Source organism: Liolophura sinensis, chromosome 6, assembly GCF_032854445.1.
Source record: "Liolophura sinensis isolate JHLJ2023 chromosome 6, CUHK_Ljap_v2, whole genome shotgun sequence".
NCBI classification, from domain to species: Eukaryota; Metazoa; Mollusca; class Polyplacophora; order Chitonida; family Chitonidae; genus Liolophura; species Liolophura sinensis.
In genome coordinates, this window is record NC_088300.1 from 37,389,871 (window position 1) to 37,413,587 (window position 23,717).

Consider the following 23,717-nt stretch of genomic DNA (forward strand, 5'->3'; position numbering starts at 1 on the left):
CTGCATTTTTGTGCAGATACATTTTACGTTTCTACTTGAGTCATGGTGAGCTGTCAGTTGGTACTATCTGGGATTAACCTTGACGGTTTATCTTAATCCCAGAAATTACTTAGTATAAAAATGTACCTATTTACATATGAACAATTAGATTGAACCCTTACAGGTAAATTGTCAAGACGCTGGATTTCACCAGTTACGTATAACCATTTGCAAGTGGACCTACTGCCACTCGGTCGTCTCTTTTTCTGGTTTAATTTTACTCTGTGTCCAACGGTTCACGAGGAAGGACGAGGTTATACGACTGAAATCGGCGTATATAGGTCAAAGACGCATGTTTTACTCTCTAAGCGGGGGCACATTGAACAGGTGTACTATTCAGTGGATGGTCACTAAATATTCATCCGCTTCGGCTCTCACCCGTAAAACAGAGCACGTGGTTGTGATTGTGTAGGAGGTTACTTTTGTACTTTTCAGATATAGTCAGTTCAAAAAGTGACGTGTAACGATGTAGTTAGCTGTACACTTGTTATAAGGTTCGGCTGCGGGTGACATTTAGCTGGGTTTATTTTCTGCACAGGTAAACGAGCGGAAGGACAAACAATACCTGTGGCGGCGACTCGGTTAATTGTCATCAAACGGAAGTGAGCTAAGTTCATCAGAATGTAATGGCCGGACCATGGTTTGAAACGAAGTGACGGAGAAGATGGCTGTTACGAATCTCTTTTGTTTCACGCTGGCAGTTGTCCTGTGTATTACCACAGACTTTACGTCTGCACAGGGACAAGGTAAGTTAAATTACAGTAGTGTTTTAATCCAGTACATGTTTTTAAGAATATAGGTCAAACGAGCCAGGACAAATGGCAAGGCAGTCCTGTAGATCTCTGTCACCATTCATATCACCAGAGATGATCAGTAAACTTTACGACTATTTGATTGTGGTACCACTATCCTTTTGTATAATTCTGAATCAAGCGTGTATATTAAAGCCAATAATTTGACTACATTTTGTTGAAAGTAACGTCATAGAGAAGAAGTACACCCTAGTCTCTTGTGAAATATTCTAGTTGTGAACTTATTACTTCACTCAAAACATGTCAAAAGCAGTACATATAGTTGCCCTATTGTTCGCATGTTAACATGTTAAGTAGTGCTACGTATTTTCCTCCTCCTTCAGCCCGATATTTGGTTTGTACCTTACGACAGAGCAACGTGTATCCTAATACAGAGTACTGCCACTTAGCACCACTTTTCAGGCAGTACTTAGCACCGCTTTTCAGGCAGAGTACTGCCACTTAGCACCGCTTTTCAGGCAGAGTACTGCCACTTAGCACCGCTTTCGCCATTTATTGTCACAATGTCTTCTGAACTGATATGCGCGTTACAAATTCGTCATCTTCACTTTTATTCCTAATAAAAGCTTATGCCAGCCTCAAAGATCATCTTGCAGTCCTCACATGTGTGCTGTTTTGTGCAATATTTGTAGGATGAATTAAGTTCTTAACTTAAAATTCAAGTTCACATTGGCTGTGACAGTAAGCTATGAACCCTCTGTCAATTTTTATAGGCAAATCCTCCTGTTCAGATCCTCCTATCTCTGAAAGACAAACACCTCTGTTTCAGTACCTGACATGAAGTGCAGAATTACACCAACATAACAACGTTTATTTAGACTTGCATTTTTTAAGGTCTTCCTCACTCTGTAGTTGGTTGGCTGTTGTTCCTGTGTCTGTATTTGAACTTCTTAGTTGTCAGCTTATCATGAATGTATGTGATTGTTGTGTTTTGTCCTAGCCACTGTTTTTCCACTGTCTTGACTTCTGCCAGTTTAAGCAATGTACACACATTTTAATAACCATGGCGTAGTCAACAAAGTCTCGGTCGTAAATGTTAGTGAGTGGCTGAGCATGATTACTGACAAGCAGCTTGTGAGGGGTGTTGCTTTTTTACAGTTTCTCAAGGGTTTGCTTTAGTCGGTAAGCGCGCTAATGCAGCATAATGACCCAGGAGCCTCTCACGAATGCGGTCGCTATGACTTCAAGCTCATGCTGGCTTCCTCTCCGGCTGTATGTGGGACGGTATGCCAGCAACCTGTGGATGGTCGTGGGTTTCCGCCTGGCTGTGCCCGGTTTCCTCCCACCATAATGCTGGCCGCCGTCGTATAAGTGAAATATTCTTGAGTGCGGCGTAAAACACCAATCCGATAAATAAATAAATCTCAAGGGTTTGTATGCTAGCTGCTGCATTATGGATGTTGAAAATATAGCATTATTTAAATATTTAATCTTTAAAATTCCGGAGTAAAAGTTATAGGGAGACAAATTCATAAAGAAATACATACATGCATTGTCTAAGGTATGAATTAAATACCGGTATATAATGCGCTTTCTTGTTTTCAATTAGTGGCGAGATGGTGTACGATAAGCAGAGCAGAGCAGGTGAAGTGTGAAGATTTGCAGCGTGCAATAGAGGCTGTGAGAAAAGAGTTGGAGCCTCCTGTGATAGACCCGAAAAATCCAAACCCCACAGGAATTCCACAGTTCTTCTGTGTCCGAGGCGAGGATGTGTAAGTACAGTAGATCATGTTATGTTTCCTACACCTTGCACTGCTTGAGGGTGACAATAAACAGTTGTCTGAATAAGCTTTAGGGACCGTTTCCACAGTCTTGCTGTTACTGAAAACCTCATGTCTTTCACCAATACGTCATGAATGTCTCAATTAAATGGTAAGTGATATAAGTGACACTGTCCTGTTAAATGAGAATGGCTGTCAAATAAATGGCAAGGTATTTGGGGATTCCCCACCCATAAACACACTGTAATTCCTCAACCTTTTCGCATATGAAAGAGCAACTTTCAGTGCACATTTTTAATTTTAATTCTCTTTCAGGGCTTCAAAAAACGTATAATTTTAATTAATGCCTTCAGAATATGCTTGAACAAGCATCTTGCAAACATGCGAAAAGGTTGAATTAAAATGTATGTTACCTATGTGAAAAATTATTGAGTAAAGGCATGGCATCAGATACCATCAAGAATGTCAAATGATGGGGTAGAACTTATTTGAATGGTAACTCTTACACCAGTTTAGGAGTCTCTCACCAATGCGGTTGCTGTGGGCTCAAGTCCAGCTCATGCTGGCTTCCTCTCCGGCCGTATGTGGGATGATCAGTCAGCAACCTGCGGATGGTCGTGGGTTTTCCCCGGGCTCTGCCCAGTTTCCTCCCACCATAATGCTGGCTGCCGTCGTATAAGTGAAATATTCTTGAGTACGGCGTAAAACACCGATCAAATAAATAAATAAATAAATACACCAGTTTAGACCAGAACTAATTGGTTTGTTTCACCTGGTCAGGTTTGACTGTATGAAGAAGATTGAGAACAATCAGGCCGATTTGATCACTCTGGAGTCTGGACAAGGCTACTTCGCAGGACGATATCACAACATGATGCCGCTCATGGCAGAGAATTACAATGACAGTAAGGAGATGTGTATTTTTTTAACATTTCTAAATTATTAGATACAAAGTGATAAATTGGTGTTATACTGCAAAACTACACAGAGCAAACTACAGCATTACTATAGCCGGATAATCGAACAGGATCCAACCCCTGGCAACCTCTATGCGGTCAACATGAACGTAGGTTATTTGGCCAGAATCCGGCTGTTCTGTAACTCAATGTTCATTCATGATGGGGGGCCTCCGTGTCTCAGTTGGTTAGCGCGCCAGTGCAGCGTGATGACCCAGAAGTCTCCCACCAATGTGGTCGCTGTGAGTTCAAGTCCAGCTCAAGCTGGCTTTCTCTCCGGCCGTACGTGGGAAGGTCTGCCAGCAACCTGCAGATGGTTGTAGGTTTCTCTCTGGGTCCTGCATGGTTTCCACCAACCATAATGCTGACCGCCGTCATATAAGTGAAATATTCTTGAGTATGGTGTAAAACACCATTCAAATAAATCATTCATGATGCACTGGTCAAAGCCATCAGTAAAAATATTCATTTTTGTCCTGATGTTATTAGGAGGTCAATCCTGACATTCTGGTTTCTATAAATATAACATTCATTAAACAGCATAATATTAGGTTCCAGCGTATAGAAATCGGATATATCCGTCGGGCTAGTGTAGTGTTGGAGCGAATTAACACCGCTACTGTGTACCCCAAAATACCTGGAAGAATCACAGTCATACTTGTGTACTGGAATGTGATCACTTTAATGTGACGTCAGTACAGCAGGCCTCATTTTGAATTTCAGAAAAATCACTGTTTTTCTTACCAACGCAAATAAAGACACCCCACACAGTTTGTCATAATGTAAAAGTCTATTGGAAATATACCGACAGACATAGATCATCAAGTGTGATCTAACGTTTGTGAGTAAAATTGATCCTACATACTGTGACAGTATGTGAAAAGTAGCATCTTTACCAGTGGATGGATGACGCAGAATACTTTTTGAGTGAACACAAAATCGTTTTTGTCATACTTACCTGTGTTTTATGCATTTTAGATATGCAGGACCCTGAGACTTTCTATTATGCTGTGGCAGTGGTCAAAGCAGACAGTGCTATTAACCTCGATAATCTGAGTGGTATGCGGTCCTGTCACACTGGTGAGTGTAACATTTAATCAGGCTGTGCATAACATCAGTAATTAGTCTTTGGTACACTCGTTAGGATATCACTGTGGGTTAATGATAGAAAGTATAGAGTACAATATTACATTTCACTTCATTCATTTCTAAAGCCCGATCAACTGTTAGGCTTCAGTTGGTTAGCGTCCTATCGCAGTGACCCATCACCCTCACTCAATATGGGTGCTGTAAGTTTAAGTCCAGCTCATGTTGGCATCCTCTCTGCTGGTATGTGGGAAGATTCTACCAGCACCCTGCAAATGGCCATGTGTTTCCCCTTGGATCAGCCCAGTTTCCTCCCACAATATTGTTGGCAGCTGTCGAAAAAGTGAAATATTCTTGAATCACCAGACAAATAAATAAGTAAGTCTGAGTTTGGATACTTTGATTATGTACCCTATAAACAGTGTTTACTTGACAACACAAGAACTGAGTACTGACTTGAATTTAACACTTCATGCTTACTGGGAACACAGTCATGACTGGAGAGATCATTTAAGATAATCCTGAATAAAATAACATTTTCAAGGACAGTTGTTTAGCGTCATAAACAGGCCTACATAAGTCTAGTACACGCTTAATATATATGTTGAACATGAATGAAAGGTGGGAATTTCCATTTAATGTATTGTATTTTCAATAAGTGAAATATCTTCAACATTTATCAAAGCTTGATCTCGTACCTTGTAAAAGAGGAAGACAGTAACTGAGAGAGAAATTGCAAAGCGTCGTATGATAAATAGCAAGGAAATATCAGTGATTTTCATTATCAATTGGTTGCTTAAGAATAGTGAGTCTACATCACAAATCTGTGCTTTAAATTGTCCAATAACTTCTTTTAAAAAAAATTTTGTTTAAATTCGCCGAACAGTAGCAATCGGGTTTTCATGTGTTTTTTTTTTTGACGTTTTTCAGGTATTGGTCGAAGTGCAGGCTGGGTGTATCCCATGGGAAAATTAATAAACAGAGGCATAATACAGACAAATGAGTGCAATGCAGCTGTTAAGTCCGTCTCCAATTTCTTCGGAAAAATGTGCCTACCAGGAGCGCTTAACTCCTTCTACAATCCTTTTGGTAAGTCAGAGCTGTGCTATTTAAGTGCTCATTATTCCTATTTGTGTGTCTGTGCGTCCTGTTTTGTCTGTTCATGTTTCTGTGCGTCCTGTTCTGTCTGTTCATGTGTCTAAGCGTCCTGTCTGTCTGTTCGTGTGTTGTCCGTCCTGTTTTACTCCAACACACTGGCCAGGCAATTATTGTCAAGCATGAAGCATTGTGTACACAACATCATTTGGAGGGGAATAGGGAAATTGCAGTAGATTTGACATATAATGAATATTTAAACAAGAAAGTTAATTAAAATTATCTTACAGCATAAATAAAAAGGCACTATACATCGTTTAAGGAAAATAAAGAAAGATATGCCAGAAACATGCACAAATTTGTTCATTTTTTGGGGCATATTTTATTTTATATACAAGTCCTCTATTTTATGCATATTTTCTGCCAGCACACAGAAATATTTGAAAATCTTGTCATTGATAAATATACTGGGAATAAAGGACCAGCGCAGCGCTCTCAGTTTGAGCTGTTGCCTCAACAAAGTTGTTTTGACTGCTACCATCATTGACATCACCACAGCAGGGTACTTAATTTCTTCACTGACTGCTGAGACTTTTGCTGGGAAAATTGTATTTTTAAGCCATTTTTACACCTCGAGTAGAAAGCTAAGGAGTTTTTTTTTTGACTTTTATGTGTTAGGCCACATCCTAAATTTGGTATTGTGAGACAAAAACCAAGTGTTTCATGTATCATGTAAGGCCGTTTTATCCTGACCTACCAATCTTAGGCTTTGCACAATCATTTAAGGAGGGTGATATTGTAATTTCAGTAGATTTGAAGCATAGTACAACAAAGCATAGTACATAGTTCAACAAAGTTTTCCAGCTCAAACATGTTAGCTTTCTTTTACTGTGATCTATTGGCCAAATATTATTCTCAAAACTGGTGCCCAGCTTGCCTATTATGCCAGTAGAGAGAAACCATAAATCCAGCAGGTTATATTTATATGAATTCCTTTCCCCACTCCGCATGATGACGTCACGTTAAGGACATAAGATTGTTACAGTAGAGACCTATACAGTCAGTTTTGAATGTACCAATGGATCATGGTCCTGCTTCCCCTAAGAGTCACCTCAAGGGATTGAAAAAAAAATGCCATCTCCCCATTACCTAAAAGAAAAGAAACTATGAATGTGTTATGTCAAATTTATTAGGCTAATTGATCTAAGGTGAAACTGATGACTCCCCTAAGATAACAAATATGACAGGCCTACTCCACAAAATAAAAAAAAAGATAGGCCTACTCCACAAAATAAAAAAAAAGATAGGCCTACTCCACAAAGATAAAAAAAAATGATAGGCCTACTCCACAAAGATAAAAAAATGATAGGCCTACTCCACAAAAATTAAAAAAAAAAATGATACGCCTACTCCACAAAGATAAAAAAATGATAGGCGTACTCCACAAAGATAATAAAAATGATAGGCATACTCCACAAAGATAATAAAAATGATAGGCCTACTCCACAAAGATAAAAAATGATAGGCATACTCCACAAAAAGAGGTGGCATTATCCACTTATTCACAGATGAACTTCCCATCCACGAGTTCAAATCAAGCACACTGACAAAATGAAATTGACAACCGGTATGTAAATGAATTGACCATGAAATCCAGTCAAAGCTGTGCAGGCAAATAAGAAAGTCATAGCGTGACGTGTAAATTGGGTGTTGTGCATATGCTATACAGTGCCAGTTTGTACATGATCCTCTCAGTATTATAAATATATATACTGTATGTGCGATAATGTTAATTGATCCTTTTCCTTGCGACATAATGTTGGCTGCAGTCCTATAAAGTGAAATATTCACGAGAACGGTGTAAAACTCCAAATGAATAACTAAATATATGTGTAATGTTAATTGGTGTTCTCTCTCTCTCTAGGAAACAACCCGACGAGCGTTTGTGCAATGTGCACTGGAGTTGGCGAGGAGTGGTGTTCTTCAGATGACCCTTATGCTGGCTATGATGGCGCGTTCAAGTGCCTGGCCCATGGTGTAGGTGACATAGCCTGGGTCAGGGACAGCACTGTCAGCCAGATGGTCAAGTCTGGAGGATTTAAAGCCGAAGTAAGTATGAACAAAGTTCATACAAAGCTCAACAAAGTGAGCTTAAGTTGGAGATCATGCATCACATATTAATATCCGTAAATTACCAAATTCACGAATAGCCTCTTGTGTATTGGAATCCGTGTTAAAGTAAAATGTTAAGGGTGTTATGTCAAACAGTACTGCATGTGAGCAAGCTCAGTTTTTACATGACGTGTGAAGCACAAAAACACGGAGGATGTTCCATATTGATGGCCTGTGTGCATATTAATTATGGTAAATGAAAAAACTCATGACCTCTAGATAAGTGTATTGAACTGAAGTTTTGCATTTATGTACGTGTCCTACAGTGGACAGCTTGCTACCAAACCTCTTCAGCAGTTTTTTTAATTTTGATTGATGCAAAAAAGCCTTATATTGTATTTTTTGCCTTCATTAAGTTTTCTCCATTACCTAGGATTTCAGTAATTGATTTTTGCATACTTTTACCTTGTTCTGTAAAAGTGTATGTGTAACTATTGTAACAATACATCTGTATCATTTACATGTAGATAGCAATTTCTGGTTTAGGTCCATGCGTACTCAAGACTTTATCCAGTTATTGCTCATACTATGATTTTTCATTTTCAGAATTATCGTCTTCTTTGTCCGAATGGAAATAAAGAGAGTGTGGACAACTTTAAAAACTGTGAATGGGGACGAATTTCTTCTCACATCGTCATGACATCAGGGATACGAGAAATGCAGATGGTGAAACTATACCGAGAGTTCCTTGTAAACATTTCTGCATGGTTCAGACCGACTGGGGCCCATTTCCAGAAAATGAATTTGTTTGATTCCAGTAAATACAGTGTGTACGATCGCTCTAACCTGCTGTTTACTGATGGGACCAACAACCTGTGGAAGTTACCAGAGCAGACCAGCTACTACAGCTGGGTTGGTGAGTATATCCCAAGTGCTGGTGTTACACTTCAAATTTGGCTTAGTGATTCTTTTTTGGCTATATTAGAGCTTGAATACAAAGTTTTTGGGGAGCTAGACCAGCACCAATGCCTGTCACTTCAATTAAGTTCAGTTCAGTTCAGAATGAATGTAGTCTGGTGGGTCACCTTTTTGTTTTTGCTCCACTTTTAGATGTTAACAGAAATATTCCAGTTGCTTGAACACAGTCGTGTCATTTTCCAAAATGTGTTAAAAACTATTAATCATAAACGTATAGCTGTGGTAAGTTTAATTTACTTAAGGGTTGCAAATCAACAGCCAGTTATATTAGTTTGCCTCTGTGTTGATTATCTGATTTAGACAATTCAGAGTGAATCTGTTATCATTGCTGGATGTTCACTTTGTTTGTGGTTTACAGCTCAATTTGTGTTCCATTGTGAGGTTGGGGATAACATTTGGATGACCCCTTGACTGGATAAGATTGTTTTGCCAAATCAACCACTCTGATGTACCTTGTATTAGATTTTTCAAAAAATTCTTGGTAAATGCCATGGCGTAAATGTAACACCATACATTGATGTGATTTACAGGAAAAATTTCAAAACCGAAATAAGTTACAAAAATAAGTTAGCTTCAAACAGAGCAGAGAAGTAATGTACAATGTAGTTTGTGTCTTTGGAATGATGTGTGTTGAGCACTTGAACTTCAAATGTTGTTTGGATGATACTGTGCATTTTGTGATTCATGTGACGTCTGCCCCCTGGTTCCTTATTCACTGTGCCTATATGACTGTGTAAGCGGTCGATCATGCTTTGCACAGTCTTGAACTCATTGAAACCACCAGTATGCAATTATCCTAAATTACCTAAAATTCAACCACGAAACAGCATCTTTGGAAGCAAATAGGTGCCTAGAAATATTACCTCTGATGCTAAAATGTACATTTTTCCAGTAGGATATCACCCTACCTTCCAAATACCTCTCAAAGTATCTTTCAAAAAGCAAAAAACTTCTGGAATCTGGAATAATGAGTGACTTGATCATGGGCGAAATCTTAGGTCATTTATTTTAAAGTTTGTTAGTAATTTGCTAAAGGACAGTGGATTAGACACTCCTGACTATGACATTCAATGACAATGACATAAATAAACACTTGTACAACTAGTGCAGTCTAGTACAAGGTAAAATACCTGATGGTCTTTTTTTTGTTGTTGTTGTGCAGACACGGAGTTCCGTGGGATGCTAAATGATCTGAACCGATGCCCAGTGCGCATTGTGCGATGGTGCGTCCTATCAGAAGAAGAGAAAGAGAAATGTGAGGACATGCTGATGGCATTCCGTGCGAAGGATTTGGAACCCGATTTGGATTGTGTATTAGGGGGTGGTACCGAGGATTGTGTCCGCATGATACGATATGGAGACGCCGATATGATGACACTGGATGCTGGCGATCTCTATCATGCTGGAAAGTATGTACATTATTTTCAAGTAGAGATAAGCAGCACTGCTCTTATGTGATACCCATGAATGTGCAGTTCAAGTTAGTCCTTGAAGAAAGGAGCAAAATGTCTCTGAGTACAGCAGGCTCTTTATACCAAATTACCTTTTTCTCTACCAGGTTTATCCCTACTTCAGTTTAACCGGGGGAGATGAACCTATGTGTAATTCCGTCACGGTCTTTTGTGTATTGGAATCAATGTTAAATGCTAAGGGTAGTATCAGTGGAGCATGTACAGACATTATATGCTCAAGGCCTGCATACCTGCACATCTAAAGCACAATGAGACAAGGAAGATCATGCATTGACGGTGTGCCATATGTGTTCATGCTAATTACATGTGGTGTAAATTGGAAATATTCAGGACTTGGTTACTTGTGTAATATTCAGGCTTAAAAGAAAAGAACACACTTCTACAGCCTATCCCTTAAATTAAACAGCTATATAAACTGTAAGGAATTCTGGTTTTTTGAGTTTTCGTGAGTTTGCAAAGCGGTTTAAACATTTTCCAGAATGCCAGAATGTGTCTGGAATGCCATGCCCTGAATAGCTTCTGCACAAAGCTAAGTGCAATGACTTATGTAATTTGTTAAAATGGCGACCTAAAGGAGACTTCTAAGACTTCAGTGTTTAACTATTAAATACCAGTACTCGTATAGCAGGCACTTAAGCGTAACTCTTTCATTTAAGGTATAGGTTGTGCAAATGTGTTCTTTAAAAAGACAGAATTAGTAAGGTTCAAAAGTGCCATGGAAAACTGTACCCAAACCACTGTTTTCATTTTTAGAACTTTTGATGTGCCATAAAAAGCATCTATATTAGAATAAAATAAGGTGGCCTATTTAGACCACTTCAGTGTGATGTTCGATGTGGACACAGCTAGTTCACTGTTACCTGCCGTTAGAAGCACACATTGTATTGGACAAATTTATTTTTTTGGCATTCATGTGTCTCCTCCACAGGCCAGCTCTTTGGTAGTCTTCCTACCAAATTCACATCAGCAAGTGTAAATGGTTGAGTATCATTTGTACAATCTAACATTGTTTAAAAAAGTGTTTACATGTATACTTTTGTAATATCAGAGAACATGGCTTGGTGCCCATTGCCCAGGAGGACTATGGTGACATGACAGGCGGATTCTATGTTGTGGCTGCCGCTAGAAAACCTGATTCCTACCTTACGTTGTTTAACCTTAAAGGTAATTAATGTGTGTTTATTATACCCTCTGCAACAAAGTCAGGGGTGTATACACAAGCAGGTACAATTTCGTCAACGCAAGTTAGGTGCTCCTTCGATAGGTGTGAAAGTTGCATAAATCTTACCCATTATCTAACTCATGCATGCATGACTACTTTCCACGTTATTGACATCCGTATTAGCGAAGTTATCCCCCTTGGTGTTCTTGGAGTTCTAAAGAAATGACTACACAACTCGTTAAATGTACTGCACTGGTTTCCTTCAAATTTTATATATGCTTTGCATATCACCCAAACTTGTCTTCATTTTCATGACAATCAGTTAAATATATACAAGGTATATGTACACATAGTGTAATGATGATTTGTAGTCACATGTATACATGTGGCCAAAAAGTCATTTTGATGACACATTGCATGGAATTGCAGGTCATTTACCTGAGGAACATTTTGATGACACATTTCATGGAATTGCAGGTCATTTACCTGAGGAACATTTTGATGACACATTTCATGGAATTGCAGGTCATTTACCTGAGGAACATGCAAAAAAGCAGAACTTTGTAATATTGATTTACATACTTCTCTTTTGTCGAAATATTGCTTCAACTATTATCCTAGTATGAATGATTTTTCATAAAAACATTATTTAAAATGCAACTTTTGATACATACTGTACAGTCTCCTAAATGTGGACAGGACCTGATTGGAAATGTTCTTCTTTTTGCAGATATTAACTTATTCAGGAAGCCAGTTGTACAACATGTATTGTTTGTCTTTGTTGTGGATTACTATAGCCTGCATGTACTTGTGATTTTGTTGACAGGGAAGAGGTCGTGTCAGGGGGGAGTCAGGACTGGTGATGGATGGTTTGTGCCTGTCAGCACTTTCATGGAAACCACGCAAATTCGACCGGAATCTTGTAATATCTTTGAAAACGTTGGTAGGTTCTGCTGATGATTGGTTATGCCCTTACCAGTTCTCACCAAATATGCTTACTATTAAAAGTTGTCATTTATTTTACTCAACATAGTTTAGCTTAGTGGGTGGAAAACCTTCAACCAGCGACAAAAATTTGACATGAATGTCTTTAGCCACAGTTACATCAGGACAAAGTGGTGGTTCGGGCCAGCTCAGACAAATCTACTACCGGTAGCAAACAGAGGTGACCTAAACTTAGCCGGCTCCATTTAGGATGGCTCTTCTAGTCCATCAGTATTGGTTATTTAAATTAGAATGGCCCAGTTTAGTCCACCATTTTTGTACATGTAAACTCAAAACAGTAGCTTCTGGCTCAGATACATACTAATTCCAGATGTGACCCGTGCAAGTTTGCAGCCAGTGTCAGCGAATCAAATATTAGATCTACTGATCGACAGATCATCGCGAGCAGCCATAAATTGGGGTGCTGAACACAGCCGCTCCAGAGCCAGACTTCCTCAGTCTGGCAAATCTACATGTGGGCCTACCCAGGTGTATAACCTCGACTATTTAGGTGCAGTGTTGAGGGATATATTTTCCAGCTTGGAACAGAAATAATGTGGGTGGGTTACTTTTGTTGTGATGTTGTCATAACCTCCCACTATTTGTCAAACTGTACTGGTATAAGAACTATTTTTAAAGGCAGCTGTATTACCATTTCAGGAGAGCTGTTTGCCCGCAGCTGTATCCCTGGTGCCCTGGAATACAGTTACAACCCAAAGGGTACACCAGTGAATCTGTGTGAAGGTTGTGCAGCTGGGGGGTACAGGAAATGTCAACGCAACAACCTGGAGCTCTACTACAAAGCTACAGGTTCCTTCAGATGCTTAGTGGAAAGTAAGCCTGTTTTCTTTACAGTACAACAGAACAGTAACAGAAATAACTGTGTGCATCTTCCACCTCTCCATTAAGTATGTTATTGAACCCTGCACACTAGATGTAATGGTCACCAGATAGGGGCAGTTATCTGGCTTATGCATACATGGTTCCCACTGTACCCTAAAATACTTTGAGATTACTTGAATTTGACCTTAGAAGTTGATAAAGAAGAATTTATTTCAGGATAAGTCCTTGAAAGTATTTGATTTCTCAATGTTCAATATCATATTGTGTTATGTTCCAAATGGTCAGTCAATAAATGTCCATAAGTCTATACAGTCTAAGGACATACCTGTATGTTTTGGTGCGCAAACCGCTACATGACAGCAAGCAGTTAAGATGTCATGCATTTGTATTAAGCCTTTGTATGTTAATTCAGGATTCCAGGTAGCTGGAACATTGTTGGAAGTCTTGCAATTGACAGAATAATGTGACGTTTTACCTCGATATCTGTGATAAATGTGATTTCATGGATTTTGTTTTTTTCAGATGGAGGTGATGTTGCTTTTGTCCGACACCTCACTGTTCGTATAAATACTGATGGTCGTAATGCGGCTATCTGGGCACGAAACCGGCGCTCTGATGACTATGAGATCATGTGTAAAGACGGCAGCAGGAAGGCCATTGATCAGTACCCCTCCTGTAACTTGGGCTGGGTTCCATCGAACGTTGTGGTCACAGGAAGTATGATTCCTTATTCTTCTTTCATGTCACAAAGTAATGACACACTGAACTGACTCCCAAGACAACCGTTGTTTCCATGTCACAAAGTGATCACACACTGAACTGACTCCCAAGACAACTATTGTTCCCATGTCACAAAGTGATTACACACTGAACTGACTCCCAAGACAATCGTTGTTCCCATGTCACAGAGTGATAACACACTGAATTGACTCCCAAGACAACCGTTGTTCCCATGTTACAGAGTGATTACACACTGAACTGACTCCCAAGACAACATTGTTCCCATGTCACAAAGTGATTACACACTGAATTGACTCCCAATATAACTGTTGTTCCCATGTCACAGAGTGATTACACACTGAACCGACTCCCAATATAACTGTTGTTCCCTTGTCACAAAGTGATTACACACTTAATTGACTCCCAATATAACATTTGTTCCCATGTCACAGAGTGATTACACACTGAACTGACTCCCAATATAACTGTTGTTCCCTTGTCACAGTGATTACACACTGACTTCCAGTATAACCATTGTTTCAAAGTTTGCTCCATTTCATAGTGGACTGACTCCAATACGTACCAAAACTGCATTAGCTGGTCTTTGATATTTCAGATTCATGATTGTGTTTTATTTTGTCATTTGGTCCAAGATAAGTGCATACATGTAGTTAAATCTGTAACGTTGAAATGTTTTCAGAACACAAGTCCGCAAGAGAGAGAGAGATCTATTGGAATCTTCTGAATTATGCTCAACAATTCTTCTCTACTGACAGGTAAACTGTTTTTAGATCCCCATCCTCATCAACAGCCTTAATCCAGTAAAAGACAGGCCTGGACACTATGATACAAAGCCAAAAATTCCATGAAAAGACATTTATAACCTGGGCACTATCATGAATAATTTCTGTTTGCCCCAAACAAACATATATCCACCATGACATTGACCACATGGGTACAAAAAAAAAAAGGCTCAGAACTCAAATGAAGAACAATTTAAAGAAACAGATTGTTGTAAAATTGCTGTAGGTAATGTTAACCAATTGGTCAGTATGTAAACCACTTGTCGAGTGCAACAGTCTGATGTGTGGTCAACATAAAACATCTTTTGATCTCCAATCTGGTCGTCAACTGCTAATGTCCATTTTCTTTTTTTCAGCGACTCTGACTTTGCGATGTTTAGCTCGGGCATCAACCAGAACGACCTGCTGTTCACAGACGCTGCTGTGCGCTTGCTACAGATCAGCGAGGACAAGCAGGATTATAGGAGTTACCTGGGCGGAGAATTTCTGTCCATGGTGGAGAATGTGGAAAGGTTTACCTGCAGTTCTTCTCACAAAACTATTGTAAATTTCTCACTTCTGTTTTTAGCCATAGCCTTCAAGTTTGTGTTATAGCTTCATCTGAATTTTTTCATGAACATATAAAATTTTAGTAGAATTTGTGAAAAGAAAGAGTACGATTTTGTACATATCTACATTACATTGTGAAATGGAATTTTCTACTGTATCGCTGTACATATCATCTCTACTAGTGTGTATATACTTGCAGGACAAAATGAAAAAACATGCATTTTATATATTCTTGAATACATTCCCATTTATGTTGATGTAATAAATAGTTTTTAATAAATATTTGATTATATAAATGGTCAAAACTATAACGGAGTCTGTATAAAGCTTCTTGTTTTATTGTCTTCATTTAAGTGTCTTCTGAAAAGTTCAGAGGAAAGTCACGTTTGAGATCCATGTAAAACGTAGGCAGTTATTTCTGGCTCTCCAAAACCCCGCAAAACATGTTATTTATTTATTTGATTGGTGTTTTACGCCGCACTTAAGAATATTTCATTTCTACGACGGCGGCCAGCATTATGATGGGAGGAAACCGGACACAGCCTGAGGGAAACCCACGACCATCCACAGGTTGCCGGAGACCTTCCCACTTACGGCCGGAGAGGAAGCCAGCATGAGCTGGACTTGAACTCACAGCAACCGAATTGGTGAGAGGCTCCTGGGTCATTATGCTGCACTAGCACGCTAACCGACTGAGCCACGGAGGCCCCGCAAAATATGTTGTAAATACAGAATAGAGATATCAACTTGGATACAATAAAGCTTATCCCCAAAGTAATGGTGAACATCAAACTCGAGCAGCCGTGATATTTCGCTTATTGGCGCTGGATATACCCTGCACACCTGTCTCAGTTCTATCTACTAATAACAGTGGTGTCACCGTAGATGTCAAGAAGTCCTTGGAGGGAAAATATTTGTCTGGTTCTGGACAGGGCTGAGTGTATTTCACTCATTGCCAACTATAGTGTAATATCCCAAGTATGATGACAGGTTGATGCCATTTAGAGCAAAGCACTGGAAGAGAAAGAGGGTAGAGCAGGTGACAGTACTGCACATCCAATCATTCGGAATAAAAGCAAACACTTGGATGTTTTTTTTTTTATTGCAACATGTGCTTCTTCAAAACAGCCTAATGAATTAGATAATGTGTACCAGTACTAACAATACAACGTCTAACAGAGGTTCAAAACCTGGGTATTTTTTAACCACATTGATTAATGTTTTGTCATTCTCTCTATCTGCCTCTGTCATGCTCAAATCGTCCATTTCCAGACTGCAAACCCAGCAAAACTCTGTGCAGATAGCTATCTTAGGGCAGAAATCTTAAAGAGGTTCCAAGAACAGTTTGGAAAATACTCAGGATTTTTGGAATGAACCTCCGAATGTAAATATGTATATTTGGGGTTTAACGATGTACTTAACAATTTTTCCATGCCGCTAAAGTGCTGCTGCCACATGAAACCCAGACCATCAGCGGGTTGCTGACAGATCTTCCCGAGTTCGGTTGAAGAGGAAGCCAGCATAAGCTGGACTTGAACTCAGCGACCTTGTTGATGAGAGGTTCCTGCATCATTGCATTGCACTGGCAAGCAAACCACTGGGCCAGAAAGGCTAATAAAATGAGAAGTACAGTGAGAGAATACAGTGGAATACAAGCAGCATTTACATTTAAGTGAATGAATCATGGATAATTCTTGAATTAAATATGAAAATACAAACTAGACATAAAAAGAAGTTTGGGGAAAAAAAATAGTTTTTCAACTATATATGACTAGTATATAAATATATATTTCAGATCCCACAAAAGGTGCTAAAGGTCAATTTCGTAACCATGGAAACCATAAAAAAAAACAACAGATTATCACAAATTTGTGGCACCTCTGTATCTTATACTGGAGTTGTAGTCTGGACATGAAACTATACCTACAGTTAATCTCAGACTACAGGGAGATTAGCAGGTTGCCGTTACTTCCACACACAAAGAGTCGAGATCAGTAGCATTTAAAGTGGAGAAAATACAGGCTGGACAAGAGACTCTGAATGAAGGCACAAACACCATCACACAATGTGTGGGTGTAAGCTATAGAAATAATAATAATAATACAAAAAAAACAGGAAATGTTTCAATCACAAAAGCCCATGATGACAGACAGCAGACTTGTAGAAATTTATTTATTTGAAAACAGGTTTTACACCATACTCAAGAATACTGGCTTACAAGAATATTATGGTGGGAGGAAACCCTTCAACCACCCACAGGTTACTAGGCGACCAAGTATGACCAGAAAAGCAGCCAGAATGAGCCATATTTGAACTCACAGCATTAAGAGAGGCTAATGAGTCACTCTGCTGTGCAACCCCCCTAACCACTCACTCACGGAAATTTTGCACAAACACATGTTTGGGGAAGGGCGAGGAGACATGACAATCATTGTAGTTTATGTGGTGAAAATCATACTGTTGATATCTGGCAAATAATCAAAGTACACTGGCAGTGTGTAATATGCCGTTAAACAACTTTTCATATGCTTGATTCAAATTCTGTTGTACAACTTTCTTGTTGTGTAACCCCTCCTGAACTCCCTCCTGTGTAACACCAACTCCCCCCTGTGTAACACCAACTCTCTCTGTGTAACACCAACTCCCCCCTGTGTAACACCAACTCCCCCCTGTGTAACACCAACTCCCTCTGTGTAACACCAACTCCCCCTGTGTAACACAAATGCCCCCCCCTGTGTAACACCACCGACCCGCTGTGTACTCCCCCCCCCCATGTAACACAAGTACCCCTGAGTAACACCAATTCCCCCCTGTGTAACACAAACCTTCCTACCAGTTATAACCTCTGAAAACCACAGTGCCAAATAAAAATGAGACATCTTCCAGATGCAGTGCCATGGTCAAACATTATTTTTTTCTTTCTTTTTTTTCTTCTTTTCTCGGTGACTACGTTTTACTGGATTGTGATTTGTCTCTGACTTTCTCTTCAAATCTGGCTTCAATTCTTCCTCTTTAACCACAGGTGTGTCTTCCTTCGATTCTGAAATTTAAAGACAGCAAACTTTATATTGTGGTATACAGCATTTCTTTGCTTCTGTTTTAAGTATTTCTTTTTCACTTCGCTAGTCATGAATCTGGTAATTTAAAATAATGAACAGGCATAGAAAACCGGTCACCCTACATGACCTATGCAAGACATCAGAACATTCAAAGCTGAATTAAAAGGTCGAACTTTATTAAATAAATACATAGACAGATATTTTATAAGCGTGTATCTAAATGAATACTCTCTTCTCTTTACATCAAATCAGATTAGATCAGTGCAGTATAGCTATCCTTATAATTTCCTTCAACCATTACTGGACGCAAACACCAGGTCATACCTGTATTTTGTACAGTGAAAAAAAATATAACCGAGCAATTTGTTCTACACTGAACAAAAAGAAAAACAAAACACTTTGGTTTTGCAATATTTCCCCATAGGTATGGCCCTATCTGTAGTATTCAATGATCTGTAAGGTCTTCCCTGGCACCCTTTACCCTCAGGTGTACAAACGGCCACCTGTACAGTAGAAGTTTTGTCAAAAGGCACAATGCCACAAAACCAACAAGAACACGGCATCAGCATGCTCAACGTTGGCATGACCCTTAGAGCTGTCACCAGAGTCCTTAATGCTAACGTGTCAATGATTATTCGTCTCGAGAGACGTCCTGAAGAATTCAGCACGACAGTTAATTGCCCGCATGCTTGCCGGCGGCTTCCACTTCCGGGTAACATTGCAGGGTTGCACTTGGCCATCACACAGGAGTGGGAAAACATTCCGCAAGTCACACTTGACCACCTCATCAGGTCTATGCATCGATGATGTGTAGCAGTGCAGCAGGCAAACGGCGGACATAACTCGGTATTGAAGTGCGTAATTTCCCAAACTGAGCCCACCCGTTTCCTAGCCTGCCTCAGTTTTACCATCAGATGTCCGTTTCCATCAGTCATGGAAATGTATCGCTAAGAGTCCATTGTATGTCTCGTTGAAAAATGGTATTGAAAGGAATTTGATAACCCAGTTAATTTTATCAAAATATCAGGTGTTGCATTTAAATTTTTGTTCTGTATAGTTGAATAACTAGAAGAATTAATTAGAAAGATGCATTAAGAATCATCCCTGTTACCTTTAACTGTGTTTTGAGCAGCTTGCCATAATGCACTTTTCACAAATCTTTTGGAAGCGTTTTTGTCCAGCTTTGGAGCGTTGACTTTGTCCTGGATTTCTTTCACCCTGCCCATATAGGTGCGGATTCTATCCTGTGGATGGAGATAGAACACATATATAATTAGGGGGTATGATGAGGCACAACAATCTGTATACATCTATATGTGTTTACATCTACATATCCCAGTCTTGTTAAATCTCTGAGCTTATGTGATGCCCACTATTCACCACAGACTATGCAAAGAATTTTGGACCTTTTCTTTCTTTTTTTGAGTGTCTATTTGTATATAATTTTTAAAGTTTAAACGGATGTATCATCCCGTTGTGTAAAAATATATACAATAACCTGTCAGTCCTTGTGTAATTACACTGGGGGTTGCCAGGACTTCCCAGCCCAAAAGATGAGGGTCCATTAGACACTAGAAGCTTTAATATGCTTGTATGCTTGAGGTTTTACGGCGTACTTAACAATTTTTCAGTCATATGACGATAAGAGAGTGAGTGAGTGCTTAGGATTTAACATCATACTTAACAATTTTTCAGTCATATGACGACGAAGGAATCCATAGAGTGCATGTAATGTGCCTCCTTGTTGCAGGACGGATTTCCACCACTCATTTATCTAGTGCTGCTTCACTAGCAAAGGCAAGTAAGCAGCCCGCCCGAGCCATTATACTGATTCGGGTCAACCTGTCATTGCACTATCCCCTTCATGCTGAACTCCACGCAAAGACCTTACAACTTCCTCTTTTAAAGTCTTAGGTGTGACTCGACCCAGGATTGACCCTGGTTCTAGCACTCCCCGAAGCCGACGCTCTACCAACTGTGCTATCGGGGCCGGTTAGTTGCATGATAAATACAGGCCCTGAACTGGTGGAAACTTTAGGGGTAGTAAGAGGGCATTAGAGGCAGTAACGAATGGATACATATATGTAAACAATGCCTATTTATAGAAGACTTCTAACATGTTTATTTTTGGCTGTATACCTGCGCCATGATTGTACCTGTAGTCACATTAACAAAAGCTGGCAAAAAACAATGATGCTGAAGGAGATTCACACCAATGTATTATGTCTAAATTTTATAAATATGTCTATCTTCAAATTAATCACTGTTTTGCCAGAAAATGTATGATAATTATTTCCTCTGCATGCAGTGCTCAGCTTTTTTTCCCCTTCCCTTCCTCTCTCTCAGATTTTTAATTTATTTCTTCTCCCTTCAAGAGAGGAGTGGTATGCATCGGATGACAACCATTTCTAGTTCATCCCTGGAAACTCACCAGTTCTTGCTTGATGCCGTGATCCTTAGGGTTCTCTCCACAAGTGTTTAGGTACACTGAAACAAAAATCACCAATGATAAATCATGCCAAAAACACCATATGTGACACCCCACCCAGTCACACTGTACTTAAACTGGGCCAGCCAGTCATGTTTCCTTGCTCTAACCTCTTAAAGCTAAGCGCCAAGCGATGCCTATTTTAAAGTGGAATGGTAGTAGTTTGAACACTGTACGGGGTTCAAATGGGGTAACGAAAGTGTCAACATGGTATAAATAAGGACTTTATTTTTTTAGGCAACACCAATTTTGATTGCTAAAATTGTTATTGTTTATCTTTTTTTTATTCTGAAGACGTTCTGGCATAGCTTATTTTCAGTTGTTGCACTGGTATAATAGACCCAGGACGAGTCATAATGCATTTTGACTGTGATGGCAGTTTTCTGACTGTCGTATCGGGGTGACCTACATGTACCTACATATTATAGGCCTTCACGATTTCACTGGAAATGGGACATTTCCTACATTTACGGTTTATTTGAACTCCAGAATATTGTTAGGTCTTTAGGAAATATTTCACTGCGACAAGCACCACTGATGGTGGGCTGAAGTGCTCAAGCCAATGTTTGGCTCCAGGCTAATCTCCATACATGAGAGGACAGTGTTTACTTCCCCCAGGCACAGGCCAGGTTTTCTTCTCTGAGTTACCCAGTAAAAGCTTGATAGCGATAAGATAATTAATCTCACATGTCTGGATGACCTCTGAGGTAAAGTCTAAAAAACTGTCAGTGGGGCCTCAGTGGCTCAGCTGGTTAGTGCACTAGGGCAGCGTAATGACCCAGGATTCTCTCAACAATGCAGTCACTGTGAGTTCAAGTCCGGCTCATGCTGGTTTCCTCTCCAGTCGTATGTGGGAATGTCTGCCAGCAACCGGCAGATGGTCATGGGTTTCCCCCCGGGCTCTGCCTGGTTTCCACCCACTATAATGCTGGCCGCTGTCGTATAAGTGAAGTATTCTTGGATATGGCATAAAACACCCATCAAATAAATAAATAAATAAATAAATAAAAAACTGTCAGAAAAAGAAAAAGAAATACAGAAGATGAAATAACAAAGTGGAAGCAATGCCTTAAATGAAGATGTCAACAGTACTTACTCCAAAACATTGAATTGAGAGCATAGGCAGAGAGTAGGTCAATCTTTGCTTGATCCAAGGCACATAACTGTAAGAAATGAAAATAAGATTACGCCTGAATCACAACATTTAAATACAAGAAGATCTGCAACCAAATATGAAATCCTTATACACAGCTGAACCTGCATTATGTGATTCTGGGCTAAAATGTGAGGCATGTAGGCACCTGTAGCCCTAGGTGGCTATTTCATCTCTCTTTACACTGGGCTGGCAGAGTATCATAGCCACAGAGGCAACCAATGGTAAACTGTACACCATTTCACGAGTTCGATAAATCTTTCCTAAATGATCTCAGCGGTCCCAATACAGATGTTAACTGTGGCACTCACCTCTCAGCTCGTCCGCACATGCAACATCCCATGCATATTTCGCTTGGTACAAGACACAAGAGAGCTAAATTGACCTCACAGTCATCGCTAAAGCAGCACCCATTTTGCCTTCACCACAGTGATGGGTGCTGAAAAAGTTGTCGTTCCAAAAGGCACATGTACTTACACCTGGAAAGAGGAGCCTAATGGCTACCTTGTTTAGAAATGGTTTGCTTTGTCGTGAATACGGGGCTGGTGTGCTGTTACCGAATGGAATACATCTGGGATGTTGCCTGAGCGTATGAGCAGAGCAGTAACAGCCACAGTTAACATCTGTTCTGGACTGCTGAGATCATTTAGAAAAGATTTATCGGATTTGGCGTGAAATGGTGTATGGTTTACCACTGCTTGCTCCTAAAGAGGGGAGATGAAAAAGCCACCTGGGGCTAAGATAGGTGCAAAGTTTCAGTTAAAAAAGTGGAATGAAGTGTAATGAAAAAGACCATAAAGTAAGACACACTCAGAAAACTTACAGTACATCGGTTACTACCAACAAAGCAACCGAGGATAGACTAATAAAAAATCAAATATAACGCCTCTATATGAGTCTCGAAAACTGCTCCTCCAATAAACTACAATACCCACAACACTGCCGTACCGGTAGCGAGTTATCAGCAATGTTCAAACTTTTTTATTTTGACGACTGCATACCTTTTCGGAAAGTTCATTTCTGGGCACTGATAACAGTGGTTCTAGGGATGCCTCAAGTCGAGTTAAGGAATCGTCAAATGCAGTTAATCGGTCTTTCAGATCGGGTGGTATGGCCCCATGCTCACTCTCGCTTGCTTCCATCTTCAATGCATTCGGAGGACTGGCGACAAGAGACCGGCTTGACGGTAGTACTAAGACGCTTACATCAATCCTGCTGCATGTTATCAGGTACTTTCGAAATGGCAAATCCAGGGTTGATTGAAGATAGTATACAATGAAGGATCGATTACTTGAGTAAATAAAAGTGACCCGTTAAGTTCTTGAGATATTTTTGGTTGATGTAAGCAGCCCAGTCTTGTGGACCCATTCTAGCTGGACTGGCTCTACTCCTTTGCTAATTTGAGGCAACAATTTCGGCATCTGGTTCACTTTCTTCATATCATTAAGGGGCTTTGTTTGAATTATCTCAGTATTCCACACCTTTGTTACATGCTGGTAGTTTAGAAGTTAAATAAAATAAATAACTGATCCTTTCAGTAAACCAAAGAACTAAGAAAGCTGTAAAGTTGCAAACTCTACGTGATTCCGGTTTTGTTGTACGGTACTAAACCGCTCACTTAGGTCCACGCAGGAATACACTGAGTATATGTAGGCCCTATACATGTGCATCATGTTCGGAAAATC

At 39.8% G+C, this 23,717-nt stretch overlaps 2 protein-coding genes across 2 annotated transcripts; one reads left to right on the forward strand and one right to left on the reverse strand.

The window, feature by feature from the left end:
- Window positions 1-646: 646 nt before the first annotated feature.
- On the forward strand, window positions 647-15,643 carry LOC135467910 (melanotransferrin-like). Its single transcript, XM_064745833.1, has 14 exons — window positions 647-785; window positions 2,401-2,563; window positions 3,353-3,477; window positions 4,507-4,608; window positions 5,545-5,703; window positions 7,634-7,818; window positions 8,428-8,737; window positions 9,962-10,208; window positions 11,320-11,435; window positions 12,260-12,376; window positions 13,078-13,251; window positions 13,783-13,977; window positions 14,681-14,756; window positions 15,140-15,643. Exons 1-14 carry the CDS (start codon window positions 704-706, stop codon window positions 15,375-15,377), a joined length of 2,289 nt encoding a protein of 762 aa, XP_064601903.1. The 5' UTR covers window positions 647-703; the 3' UTR covers window positions 15,378-15,643.
- Window positions 15,644-18,124: 2,481 nt separating this feature from the next.
- LOC135469058 (nuclear nucleic acid-binding protein C1D-like) lies at window positions 18,125-23,174 on the reverse strand. The gene is made up of 5 exons (XM_064747577.1): window positions 23,034-23,174; window positions 21,976-22,042; window positions 20,823-20,878; window positions 19,503-19,635; window positions 18,125-18,372 (listed from the first exon to the last, which is right to left on the reverse strand). The coding sequence occupies exons 1-5, from the start codon at window positions 23,172-23,174 to the stop codon at window positions 18,233-18,235; spliced, it is 537 nt and encodes a 178-aa protein (XP_064603647.1). The 3' UTR covers window positions 18,125-18,232.
- Between the last annotated feature and the right edge of the window lie 543 nt (window positions 23,175-23,717).

Bases quoted from the DNA above. Each gene is read 5' to 3' on its own strand.
- LOC135467910 (XM_064745833.1), top strand. From the start codon at position 704: ATGGCTGTTACGAATCTCTTTTGTTTCACGCTGGCAGTTGTCCTGTGT. The intron at 7,819-8,427 runs GTAAGTATGAAC...TTTCATTTTCAG, and splicing joins CTGGAGGATTTAAAGCCGAA to AATTATCGTCTTCTTTGTCC. The intron at 13,978-14,680 runs GTATGATTCCTT...AAATGTTTTCAG, and splicing joins GAACGTTGTGGTCACAGGAA to AACACAAGTCCGCAAGAGAG.
- LOC135469058 (XM_064747577.1), bottom strand. From the start codon at position 23,174: ATGGAAGCAAGCGAGAGTGAGCATGGGGCCATACCACCCGATCTGAAA. The intron at 22,043-23,033 runs GTATGCAGTCGT...CATTTCTTACAG, and splicing joins GAAATGAACTTTCCGAAAAG to TTATGTGCCTTGGATCAAGC. The intron at 19,636-20,822 runs GTGAGTTTCCAG...CTCCATCCACAG, and splicing joins ACGGCATCAAGCAAGAACTG to GATAGAATCCGCACCTATAT.